This window comes from Schistocerca gregaria, chromosome 7, assembly GCF_023897955.1.
Source record: "Schistocerca gregaria isolate iqSchGreg1 chromosome 7, iqSchGreg1.2, whole genome shotgun sequence".
NCBI lineage: Eukaryota > Metazoa > Arthropoda > Insecta > Orthoptera > Acrididae > Schistocerca > Schistocerca gregaria.
The window spans coordinates 465,911,141-465,925,115 of NC_064926.1; the positions used below are offsets into that span (position 1 = coordinate 465,911,141).

The window sequence follows — 13,975 nt, forward strand, 5'->3', positions numbered from 1 at the left end:
ACATTTTGAAATAGATGTGAGAGATCCTCACCAAAGCATACTGAGCAGAAAGTGATCTGCAACTGTGAACACACATTGCAGGGCCAATGTAAGATCCAAGCAGCTGCTAGGGGTGCCAAGCTGAGGGGGGACACCAGAGGCACATGTAATGCAAAACACACACACACACACACACACACACACACACACACACAGGACATATCATATGACGTCTGTTCAAAAGATTCTGGAATATTCGTTATTGGAGCGAATTGTGTTTGGCATCCTTGCACACGCCTGTGTTTAATGTGTAACCGCTGGAAGTTTCATTGTTGTATGTCAGTTAGTTATTATTCAGTGCTGAATTGAATATAATGTGTCACACAGTTTGGAAATTTCGAGATGTTACAGGAGCAATGTGTCTGCATTAAATTCTGTGTGAAACTCAATAAAACCTTTACAGAGACACACACCAAATGATGCGGGAAGCCTACGGTGATGAGTGCTTAAGCCGTACTTGGTGTTACAAATGGTACACACGGTTTAAAAATGGTCAGATGGAAGTTAAAGATGACTCTTGTTGAGGACACCCTTTGCCATCTACCAACAACCCTCATGGCAGGAACGTTGATGAAATTGTTTGCTTGCCAATCGAAGACTGACTTTCCGAGAAATTGCAGAATAATGTAACATTGTAATTGGATCATGTCATGAAATCCTAACACAGCATCTTGGAATGAATCGTGTTGCTGTCAAGTTTCTCACATGGCTCGTGAGTCACGGCCAGAATGATCTTCACCTCATTCTGTGAAGAGCTTTTCAATCATGCAAATGAGAATGAAATGTTCCTTAAGAGAATCGTTAACAGGTGTTGAGAGGTGGGTGTTGAGTTATGATGTTGAGACAGAGGTTCAATCTTCTCAGTGGGCCACGAAACAATCTCCAAGACCACAAAAGTCTTGTCAGGATAGGTCAAATATCAAAGCCATTCTGAGTTTTCTTTCAGTTTGGAAGATTAGTTCATCATGAATTTGTGCCACATGACAAACTGTTAATCAATGGTACTGTCGGGACCTGTTGCGACGCCTGCAAGAAAATATGAGAAGGAAATGGCCTTAAATGTGGCAAGACAAGACAGTTTATGGCTCTTTCATGATAAAGCACCTGCACACTTGTGCCTGTTGTTGCATGACTATTGCGCGCGCGCACACACACACACACACACACACACACACACACACACAAATTATGAAATCACTGTGCTGCCTTGTCCTCTGTATTCTCCAGACTTCTTTTTCTTTCCAAAGCTGAAAACCTCATTGAAAGGATGAAGCTTTGCAATGATAGACAAGATTAAAGAAAATCAGCAGATGGCACTTTGTTCAATCCAGCAAGAGGCATACCGAGACTGCTTTGGGAAGTGGAAATGACATTGGGAGCAGTGCATCAATCGTGGAGTAGAGTATTTCAAAGGAGACCATGCACAATAAGTAAAAGGTAAGTGCAGAATAATTTCATGGACAAAGTTCTGGATTTTTTTTTAAACAGACATGGTAATTAATAGAGAAACAACCTATTAACCCGCTGATTAGATTTTTTAAGGTCTTGCCAAGAGCTCAAGGAATGGCAACTAATGGATGAGGGATGGGAAATATGTTGCTTGGGTGGAAAAATGTTCTCAAACCACATCTGACAAGTCGTACATCACCTTTACAGGTCTTCTGTTCCCACGCAGCAGTATCCAACAAGTGTCTTGTGTGCAGAACATAACTGGTTTGGGTCGAAGTGTATCTGCTTAATCACATTAATACTGTATCTTAATATGTGGAATATAATCTAAAAAGTACTGTTATTTTAGTCTCCTTTATCACAAGACATAAATATGAGTATAAACTGTTACTTGATAGAGATACCGTAATCTTCTTCTTGTCTGAATTAATACAAAGATTGCTTAATTTCTTCATGATTGATCCAAGTACAGCTATCACCTTAATGGCTACAATTCTTACCTTTCAGTGTAATTTCTCCTATCAAAGTTGCTCATGCCTAATTGTGAAACATCTTTCCATTTCCATTCATTTATTTACATCCTCCCAAAAGATTTTTACAAAATGTTTTTAAAAAACTTTTAATATATTTTATCAAATATACAAATACAATAACAGGATAGAAAATGGCAAGTGGAATATATTTTTAAGCAAGGTGATAGTTAATACTGTGTTCACAATTCAGTTCTGGAAGCAGTATGAACTTGTGCAAATATGTAAGTGCACTGAAAACTACCAAACTAAACATAAATATTTTGGTTATAACATAGTACAAATGACATATGTCTGCTTGTCAGATGTCAGTTTTAACTGCATACAGACTATGTGTGTTATCTTGACCTGTGATGAATATCATAATATTTTTTTATTCTGGTATGGACTCAGCAAGTTTAATGCTGAACAGCCTGTCGAAGATGTTCTGGCCTGTAATAATGTGCTTGTGCTGCCAAAGAAGGATGTATTGGTGGTGGAAAACAACGGACATGTTCCACAGACATGACATCTGAATCACTTGACTTCAAGAACTTATTAAGCACTGCAAATATCTGTGAATTCAAAACTTGGAACCGCCGAATTCTGTCTACCATTCGCTTCAGTGCCTGAAAAATGTATTGCTTTAATTAATGTCTCAGCATTTTCTGCACATCCAAATATTTCAAATGCTAAAACTTACAAGTTAGATGTTTTATCACAAAAGAAAATAATTAGCTAGCATAAAAGGTGTTTCAGTTGCATAAGTGAATACATGATCTTTTTCCAAACATGGGACATCTTTATAATGTTATGATATATCATAGTACCTTTGACACTCATATTTTTATAAGCACTTCATATGTATTAGAACATGTGGTGCATGTTAGAAATCTATTCTGTGACAAATCTAAAGTGTTCAGTGAGAAAAATTTACATGTGGAATGATAAGAATGCAGTGGGAACGTATTCACATCTGTTGGACATAAATTATGAAAACAAATACTCCAAACCGACATTTCATGTAAGTCTTATACAATGCAAATCTGTAACGCAACCATCTGTGTGGCGTGCTTATAATTATGCATTATTTATATTTTAGGACAATTAATGTGTAAAAAAAAAAATGCACATGATGGTAATGAAAGCATGAAAATCGTCTGAAGATGAATCAATGATTCGAAACCCGTAACGGTACCTTTTGAATAAAGGAACGGAAAATAAATTTGTGATTGGTTGCTGTCTCAACACCATCAACATTTATCTCTTGTTTTGTAGCTGTATGTGAGCTCACAAAGCATTAACCCTGCTTACTGGAGGTTTGATGAATGCATTCCAGAGCAACAGTATACCACATACTCATGATCTAAGGCAGTGTTGGGCAAGTATGCAGAAGGGTTGCACTGCTTCCAGTTCCTCAGAAAAGATTTGGATATTCTTCCCACAGCTGAACATTGTGTACATAGCTGTAGTAATGAGGGGTGTTCATACTGGAGTCAAGATTGCTTATTGCATCCAATGGCCTCCAAGTAATTGTCTTCTGTGTGTGATGCTCAGTCTTGCCTTGGCAGTCAATAAAGATGGAGCTCCCACTCATGCCTCATGCCTGGTTTGAATTACATTTTGTGATTTGCTTTTTTTGTGCAAAAAAATGACTTACTAGTATTACAACATGTCCTTGGTTCCCTCCACCCACCTACCCTTAATTTACGTTAATTTCTTCAGTCTCGGCATTTTTCACAATAACTACTCCTTTCCTCACTCAGTTTTAATTTTCTACATCTTTCATTTTCTTACCTGCCTATTTTTTACAGCCCCTTCCCACCTCTGTTACGTACAATGCACTTAGCTTTTCACCCTTATTAACTCGTTCATGACGTTTAAGCAGTAATCTCTGTCTTGCACATTACTCTGTCTTCCACCTTTAAGCTCTCAGGTTTTCAAATCTCATCCAGTGCAGTCCCCAATTATCAGTTTTTCCTTCTCATCGTGTCTGGTAAGTCTCCCCAGACTCCTGGTTCAGGGTGACTTTCTCAAAATCTATTCCTAAGCCTCTCCAGTCCTTAACCTTCGCCACTCTTCCTTTCTCTTCAACCCTTCTGCATCAAGGAGCCACTAGCTCTGAAATCTAGCCCTGATATTTCACCTGTCATAGCTGGCAGAACTTTGTGCCATTTGCTTTACAATTTCTGCTTTATTTCACAGTTCAGTGTAGTAATGATGTTCAGTGAAAACAACTTCTCATTTCTCTAGAATCTAAATCACTTATCTCTGACATATTGTTCAACACTTTTTGAGCTTAGACCGTTCTTTCTAGATGACACATTTTTCACAAATACTGGTACAGAGCTTCTTTTGTGTGTGTGTTCTGTTGCTGCTTTATGAGTGGATTTTTTATCTATACAATTATTTTTTTTTTCAAAAATTGATTGATTTTGTTGTTGAAGAACTTATGTCACAGTGATCCAAAACAAAAGAGGCGGCATGCTCATGAAGGGTTTGCTTTACTATCAGGAAAACACTTGTCTGCTCATCGGCTGAAAACCAATCTCATTAACAAATTTGAATGAGATACTGTCACACAACTACCCTACTGCACAGACATAGCTCCAAGCAACTTCCACCTCTTCCCTGAATTTAAGAAATGCCTGGGTGGGACACATTTCACAGCTGGAGAGGAGCTAAAAAAAGAAGTTTTAAGCTACCTTTGTGACATGGCAGGAGAGTCCTATGATGCAGACATACAGAAGATGGTACACGGAATGCAAAAATACATCTATCTCAATGGCAATTATGTCAAAAAATAGGTAGAAGTCTAAGCTTTCCGCACATGTATTATTCAGTACTAACAGACATGTTTTTCCATTGTGAAAAATAATTGGTAACCTTATTTTATGGACAACCGTCATAGTTCCAACCAAGAATCTTTTCCTGATATTTCATCTGCGCCATTTGCTGCTTTACAATTTCTGTTTCATTTCACAGTTTGGTGTAATAATGATGTTCAGTGATAACAACTTGCCATTTCTCTATAATCTAAATCTCTTATTTCTGACATATTGTTCTACACTTTTTGAGCTTAGACCATTCTTTCTGGGTGTTTCGTTTTTCACAAATTCCGGTATAACCAACATGTCCTAATTGGTTACAGACAGAATTTCAGTACTGTGAGACTATGGTGAACAGACAGATGCCAGTAAAAAGTGTTTTCTAAAACAATAGGACAACAATAAATGTACTTACAATTCCTTTAACATTTTCATCCTTGTTGTCAACTCTTTGAACTCTCAATATATGATAACAAAAATCTAATGCCTCAAAGCGACGCTGTTGTCCCAGTAGAACAATCATAGTGCAGCCAGCCCAGTTCAGACCTTCTCCAAACAGCTCCCTAGTTGCACAAGAGAGATGCCTTAGTGGACAATTTATGTATCTGTCAACTTAATAAAACTAAAAAATACAAATTATTTCATTAAATTGAACTTCATTCTATGTAATCATCAATACATAACATTTTGATACCAACAAATGTAAAGTGTCTGAATACTTCTTAAACAATAGTAACTTTTTGTAATTCCTGCCTCCTCCTTTTTCTTGTCATGTGCTTATAACTAACTACACTGCTGGGCATTAAAACTGCAATACCATAAATGATAGCAAGCAAATAAAATTTTATGTATCAAGCATATACAGTTCTGTAGGAAGAATAAATCATTAAATTTGTATTGGTGCAGATTGTGACATTTACTACAAAGAGCTGCCACTTTTAGCAACACCGGCTGTAAACCAGCTCAACATAGAGTGGCATTTCATGCCATGCTGCTTCAGGTCTTTGCAAGAATTCATCAGTCATAGCAATTGGCACACCAGTCTCTTGTTAACCTGTGACCAGATGTTTTCAATGGGTGAGAGATCTGGAGAACATTTTGGCCAGGTCAGTCGTCTAACTCCCACTATATTGAGGGAAGGCACAATAGGAGGGGCAACGCACAGTCTTGCATTTTCTTGTGGAAAGGTAACATCTCAGAGACAAAGTCAGCGGTCTTAACATGTCAGACATGCAATGGCCACTGTCCAAATCAGGGCTGTGATAACCAAAGCAGCTCTCCAACTGCTGGACCCGAATGACAATGACAAAAGACAAATGCAATTTAGCAAAATTTGTTCTCCTTGGAGCCCCCACACATGATTTGTCTTTTATGATGCATACACAAAACCAGGACTTGTTTAAAAGACAATACTGTGCTATTCCTTCGCCCAGTGTTGTCATTGGGGACATCACTGTCAGTACGCCTCTTTGAGCTGCCGTGTCACGGGCAAACGCAACAATGATTATCGTGTTGACAATTTTTGGTGCTCCAGACATCGTTATTGAACTGCCTGTGTAAATACTTATCTTGCTGCAAAAACAAGCCTGTTACAGGGCTGTATGATTCTGTATGGCCATGTGAGCAAACTGTGTCCACTCGCACACTATTTGAGGACATCTTTTGATATCCTGCCTAGTGTTGAGTATAGCCCTCCTGATTGCAAAATACTGAATGAAAAATGAAATTCTTGATGAGTCACAATCCTTTTGCTGTCGAATTCCGACAAATGCTGATAGATGTTTCATCTTTTTACCTGGGGACATAACCTGATCTTTTCACAAACAACAAATATTCAAACAAAACCCACTACGTAATATTTGCTAATATACAGAATGTATGAAGTAGACAAAGATGAGATATAGTGCAAGAAAATCTGACAGCACTGGATGACCTAATTTGAAACATGGTCCTTGCAGTAGATGACAGTCCCTCATAATTATCAGAATGCTTGGGAGAGTCATTGAAGATAGAACTATTTTACCTGGTGTGCAAGATATGAAACATACAAAAATACCTTCAGATTTCATAAAGAATGTAATAATACACACTTCAAAGAAGACAGGTGCTCACAGGAGTGAATAATACCAAACCATCAGTTTAATATGTCATGTTTTCAAAATACTGACACAAATTATGTACAGAGGATTGGAATAACTAGTAGGAGCCAATCTTGGAGAAGACTGGTTTGGGTTCTAGAGAAATGTAAGAACTCGTGAGGCAATACTGAAATACTGACCCTACAACTTCTCTTAGAAAATTAGTGAAGGGAAGGCAAACTTACATTTATCGCATTTGTAGAATGCTTTTTGAAATTATTAAGATAGCAGGAATAAAATACAGGAAGCAAAAGGCTATTTACAACTAACACAGAAACCAGGCAACAGTAGTTAAGAGTCACGGGGCACGAAAGGGAATTAATAGTTCAGAAGGGATTGAGACAGGGTTGTAACCTATACCTAACAATACAACTGTACAACACTACAACTGTACAGTGAGCAAGGGATAAAGAAGACCAATGAGAAATATGGAACTGAATCAAAGTTGAGGAAGAATAAATAACACTCTGCAGTCTGTTGAAAACATTGTAATTCTATCAGATATGGGCAAGAACTTGGAGAACAACTGAACAGAATAGATAGCATCTTGAAAAGAGGTTATAAGATTACCATGAACAAAAGTAAAACAAGGCAATGGAATGTAGTCTACCTAAATCATGTGATGCTGACTGATAAAATTAGGTTACAAAATAAGACAACAAAGGTAGAATGAGTTTTTTTTATTATTATTTGAGTAGCACAAAACACTGATTATGGCTGAAGTGGAGAAGGCATAAAATGCATACCGACAATAGTGAGAAAAGGATTTATGAAAAAGAGATGTCTGTTGCCCTCAAATAAAAATTTAAATGTCCAGAAAGTTCGTATATAGTTTAACCTTATATGGAAGTGAAAAGTGGTTAATAAACAGTTCACACAAGAAGTGAACAGAACCTTTTGAAATGTGGTGCTACAGAAGAATGGTGGGAAAATAATTTGTAGATTGAATAACTAATGAAGTGGCACTGAATTAAACTGGGGGAAAAAGAAATTTATTGCTAAGTCATGCTAAAAGAAGTACTCCATTGATAGGACATCCTGGACATCGCAGAAATATGTCAAAGAAAGAGATTGTGGGGGAGAGCAAAGCTTGAATAGAGTAAGCACACTTAAATGGAAGTACACTGCAGTAGTTATGTAGGGATAAAAAGTCCTGTGGAGAGCTGTTCAGTCCAGACTTCTGACTGAAGACAACAACAAAATGTAGACTGAGTTACTCCTACCTACTTGTGTGGTTGTCCTAAAATGCTAACCATTTACATATCTAAGCATATGATACACTTCATGCCAATTAGACATTTTTTTTGTCAGTTGCCTTTATGGTGTTGCATTTTAATGATGAGCAGCATAGTTAAAAAAAGTTGGCTCTTCACACAGTAGCAAAAAGAGTTCATTCTTAAAAAATAAACACAGACTGTTTTTAATTCCATATATCAGAAACAAAGTTAAGTTTCCTCAAAAACTTACTCTACAGTGAATTCTGTTTCCCCAACTGGAATGCAGTACACAAACTGCAAAGCAGACCACAAACGATGAAATTCAGTGCATTCATCAACATTCATTACACCATTTGTTGGTGGTGGTCCCACCCAAATAGGATCATCAAGAAAGCTTCTGAGACGACTCAGAACCACTTCAAATATTGACAAACCACAGCAGAGACGCTCTCTTGTCAGAAGGTCTCCTTCTCTTGCTATTAGTGCTTGCTGAAATAAGGAAATAAGATAACTTGACAGTGATTCCACAATCTCATTTGTTAACATATTATTCAAAGTGTTTAACACAGTGTCTCTAAATCATCAAAGCTTAATACTTGTGTGACGAATTTTTTGTGGATACTTCTTAGGTTATGAAATTGTATAGTGTTGTGAAGCCATAGAGCAAGGGGTTGTTAAATGTTTTATTTGCAGTTCTCCCTCCATTTTACAGCAAAAAGATATCTTAATACTTCAAGGACACTAATTATGTTTGTATGTAAATGTACATTCTATTAATGGCATACAATCTTCATATTGGCTTCCTGTTTTCTAATTCACCTTAACAAACATAATAGCCCAGGCATAATTATCTAAAAGAGAGAAGTCGCCACTCACTAGGTAGCAGAGGAACTGACAGAGTCCTTTTTAAGAGCAAACAAGCTTGGGTCCCACTGTGATCAAATATTGAATTTTTAATTGTAGAAAAGAAAACACAAATGCCAGTGATTTGGAATCTCAGTTGCGTAATGACATCACTGTGTAATCCAATAACAGCTATGCAGATTTCAATTTTCTTGCATATCATCTCAGTGGCTGTGCGAGGGTATGTATCACACACACACACACACACACACACACAATATCATCACAAACACCTCGTAATATTGTCAGACACAATGGAGATGTGTGCTCTTCTGTTATGCTTCATGAAATAACTACGTACTTTTGTAAATTCTCAGGTCCAATAGCCTGTGTTGAACTAACTGTACAGAAAACAGAAAAATACTGTTTCCCATCTTGATTTATTTCAAGTAAAGGTGCTTCTGACCTTCACATTTAGTACCATTAAACAATAACAAACAATCCTGTTTTCACGTCATGGAGAAGCTCTTGATTCAAGGAGACGCTCTCAATGCAACCGATCAGGATTTTCAGAACTCAGTTGTTAATTGTTCTGTGAATTCGTGTGCCCAGATCAATGCAACTATGCTTCATTGGGAAAAAAGGGCATCTCAACATCAACTAGTCAAGTGATGCGACTATTTTCTTGGACTTCTTTCCGAATCCACTTCTAAATCATCTAGTTTAATCCTGGTTGAAACACTTGGCTTTTTAGAGTTTCGTTTATCTTAACATAGATCCAATCTCAAAATTTCTTTACTAATCTATGTATTAGTAAAGCATTGGGAACTTGTACAATGGGAAATTTCATTATAAAGATAATCTTAATTCATCAAATGACAATTGTTCTTTTATAGTTCATTCCAATAAATACAGGGTGACACACGGGAGATGGACTGTTTTGAACTGCGTAGTACTGAGGGCGCGGTGGTGGGAGATGGCCCTGGTGGGGGTAGTTCTGATCCACACAAGACGCCATTTTATTTACTCCGTCACTATGGAGCAGTGGGACTTGCAACATCAAATGTTTGTCTATAACAGTTTCGTGAAAAGTGGCGAGTCTATTATTGCAATGCAGTGATTGTTTCGTGCGCAGTTTAATGTCAGTCGACATGGAGCTGTTCCGAGCCATAACACAGTCCTCAGATCGGTGGTAAACTTCAGATCAACTGGAAACATACTGGATAAGAAGCATCCTGGTCCGAGACGCAGAGTAACGACACCAGTAAATGTTGAAAGGGTAAGGCAAGTGGCAGTCAGAAGCCGAGGACCGTCAACTAGATGTCATGCTAGTGAGTTACGAATCAATTGTGAATCGGTTAGATGAATTTTGCATAAAGAATTAAAATTCATTGTCCAACAACTTAAGGAAACTCATTTCGCTGTACAAGAAGACTTCGCTTAAAGAATGCAAGTGATTTTGGGATAAAATGAAAATGAAATTTTATTGAAGTGCGATGAAGCTCATTTTCATTTAAACGGGACCGTAAATAAGCAAAACCTATGTTACTGGGCTCCAAAGCATCCACACCTCATCCACCAGCGTCCTCTACACTCAGAAAAAGTAACAGTCTGGTGTGCTCTTGGCTCTGTTGGCATTATTGGACCTTATTTTTTTGAAGAGAACGGGGCCACAGTTACTGTTAATTCGGTTCGTTATTTTCGTATGCTTGAAACAAATTCTTGAAACCAGAACTAAGAAGATGACGAATCCCTTTAAAATGTGTTTGGTTCCAGCAGGATGAAGCAACATCGCACACCGCAAACACTTCAATGACAGTCCTTAGACGCATGTTTCCTCGCCAGATTATCTTACGTTTTGGCAATGTTCCTTGGCCTCGCATGTCTCCCGACTTGTCAGTATGTGACTTTTTTCTGTGTGGGGAACTATAACCACAAACCACGAAATTTGGATGAGTTCAAGAATGCAATCATTCAAGAAATTGCTGCCATCCCTGCAGAGATTTTAGTCTGTGATTTTGATAAGAGACTTGAGTCCTGCATTCTAAATGTTGGACATCACATTGATGACATTCACTTTTCACAAATAGCTTTTTTAACCAAAATGAAAATAATGAGCTTTGATTTTGTGTAAGTAAACATGCATTAATTTTAAAGTTGGCTGAGTATTATTGCATTAAAAACCGTCCATCTCCTGTGTGTCACCCTGTACTTATTGAACCTTTGTCTATAATTCAATGAATGGAAATTACACAAACAAAGGAAACTGAGTATACTCAATCGCTCAGTAAATGAGCAACAACACTCTGTTAACCAAAGTGCCACCTGTCCAGCAGGATGTAGTGCCTGGACTACTTACGAGGGTACTGTTTCCTGCACAACGCTGAAGACAGTGCTTGTGTAACATGTTAATCACCTTGTATTTTATTTTTCAAAACAAAACATGTTGTTAACAAGTAGCAGCAGGCACATGCACAAACAGAAATTTCCACAAAAAACACATACAAGACCCAAGATCTAGCAAACAAAACAGGAACTACAAAAAGTTTGACATCATTCTTGAATATTGAAAAAATTGTAAATAAAAATGAAAGAATACTGCAATACAGATTTGGCAGGTATCTTCAAAACCGAACTATTCTGTATGGCCCTGTCAATACACTCCCAATATACATCATTTTCAGACTCTACTGCTGTGTGTTCTATTCCAATAGTACTACTGTATGTTGCAGCCACAGTCATCATCTTCGCTAAATCATTATTTCATTTCAATTAATTTCATTACTTCCTCGCCAGAGAAAGGACCATGTGCATGTAATCCTACAGGTTTAACTGTAATTCCAACTACTCTGACAGCAAATTATGAACAAACACTTACATAGAATGATCCTCCATTATCTTTTTTTCTTTTTCCCAAGCAGTATCCCAAACAAACAATAATCTCCACTAAGAAACAGCTAAAAGTGTGCACACTCCCAGTTTTAGGCTGCTTATATAACAGCATCCAGGAGCAATAAAAATTTGTTTTTTCAGTGCTTCATTTCATTACCGACCGAATTTAAGAATGTAAAATGCTTTAGTAATCTACTAATCAAGCATTATATTCTTATGTTCAAGGTTTAACACAACAAGAAAAACATCACAGTCAGAAACTGTGGATATGTCTTGAGACAGCGTACACATGTTGCACCAATAACCAGACGATATTCATTCAGTATTTGCGAATGAGAGAAAAAGATGGAAGTGGAAGAAACGAGAATGTTAAGGTGGATGAGTGGGGTGACACGAAAGGATTGACTAAGGAATGAGTACATCAGGGGAACAGCGAAAGTGGGGCCCATAGGGAAGAAGATCCAAGAAAGTAGGCGAAGATGGTATGGACATGTGCAGAGAAGAGGGGAGTGGTATGTGGGAAGAAGAGTTGAAGACCTAGAAATCAAGGAGAAGAGGAAAACTGAAACTGAGATGGAAAGACAAGGTAGCAGGGGGCCTATGGGAGACAGGATGGCTCAGAGAAGAAGTACTGGATAGGCATTTATGGAAGAGAAGGATTCAGCAAAGCAACGCCGAGCCCACATGACATGGGAAAAGGCTGAGATGGTGATGATTTGCAAATGAAAGTGTTTGGTGACTTCCAACAAACTTTACACATAATTCCAAATGTTTCTTACTAGCGCCTCCCCCCCCCCCCTTCCCCGCCCACATAATAACATAATAATGAAAGAAAAAGTTAATTGCTTACTACATTTTCGATGTTCACATAGTAAAACTTCAGCATCTGGTACAAGGCTTTAATTTATTACTTCTTTATTATTAACTCTATTTGCAGAGATTTCACGAACAGTATCAGTGTATACCATTGAATACAAAATTATAATGTTGCACAAAATATAGTTCACGAGACACAATGTCATAAATATTGAGATGCATGAAAAAACTGAGCACATATTACCCAGACTATAGGGTCAATTGAACTGAAGTGATCCAGTAAAAATTAGGTTCATTGCTTGACCATTATTAATTTTTTTTGTGTGTGTGTGATTACCCTATAATTGAGAAGTTCAAAACAGTTTTTTTTAAAAAAAATTACCTCACACTGTTAATGAATGGCAGCTATTTTTATTTGCAAGCACATAATGACTTTTCACTTTAGAGATATTAGCATTAATTTGATTCTCCCTGCACTGGGTTAAGTCATAACACTGCAACTAACATGATCGTTTATCACCCAAACTACCCTACAGTCAAATATAACCAGTCAAAATGACCTCCAAAGTTTGGTATTGAAAACTTAGAAAATCCACTTTTTAGACCCAAAAACAACAACTGAGGAGTGATTTATCAGAGTGTATTTTTTTCTCTAGTTAGATATAATAAACTACTAGCCTTATATAGAGCAAGAACACTGTCAAATATTCCCTTAATTTTTTATAAATTTTTGAAATTTGAAAATATTTATTTTTTTGTGAAGTTAGTTGGTAGTTATCTGTGGTGAGACTGAATATATAAATTTGATGTTTGCACATTTTGTACACATATATGATGGCAAAGTTCTGCAAAAATTTCAGCCTTGAAATTTGACTGAACCAATGATATGAATTTTTGAAAAATGAAGAAATAAATCACATTAAACTACAATTGATCATATGGCTCTTGCCTAATTCATGTGTGATGCTGGTTAGAAGTAATCAATTATTATTGAAGTTAAGGCACCGAATTATATGCAAAAACTCAGAAAATTACTCAACTCAACATTTATATTATCCTGACAAATTTAAAATAAATATTTTCAATTAACATACTTTTGAGATGCAGTGCTTCCTAATCCAAGTTGTGATTGTTAAGAACACTCATTTCTTCAGACAGCTTTAGTGATGCAGAACAAGATCTCCCTGTTACTGTGATAAGTTCAAGCACTGAAAGCTTCCTTAATATGTTTTTCATTGGTATCC

At 37.1% G+C, this 13,975-nt stretch overlaps 1 protein-coding gene across 4 annotated transcripts in view; it reads right to left on the bottom strand.

Moving 5' to 3' along the window:
* Window positions 1-2,091: 2,091 nt before the first annotated feature.
* LOC126281181 (cytoplasmic FMR1-interacting protein) overlaps window positions 2,092-13,975 on the bottom strand; it is a 140,480-nt gene continuing 128,596 nt past the window's right edge. For all 4 annotated transcript variants that reach the window (XM_049979874.1, XM_049979876.1, XM_049979878.1 and 1 more), the window contains 3 exons: window positions 8,431-8,669; window positions 5,241-5,388; window positions 2,092-2,626 (listed from right to left, as the gene is read on the bottom strand). In XM_049979874.1, the coding sequence (XP_049835831.1) occupies window positions 2,417-2,626; window positions 5,241-5,388; window positions 8,431-8,669 (597 nt within the window). In that variant the 3' untranslated portion in view covers window positions 2,092-2,416. The remainder of the gene's footprint in view (window positions 2,627-5,240; window positions 5,389-8,430; window positions 8,670-13,975) is intronic.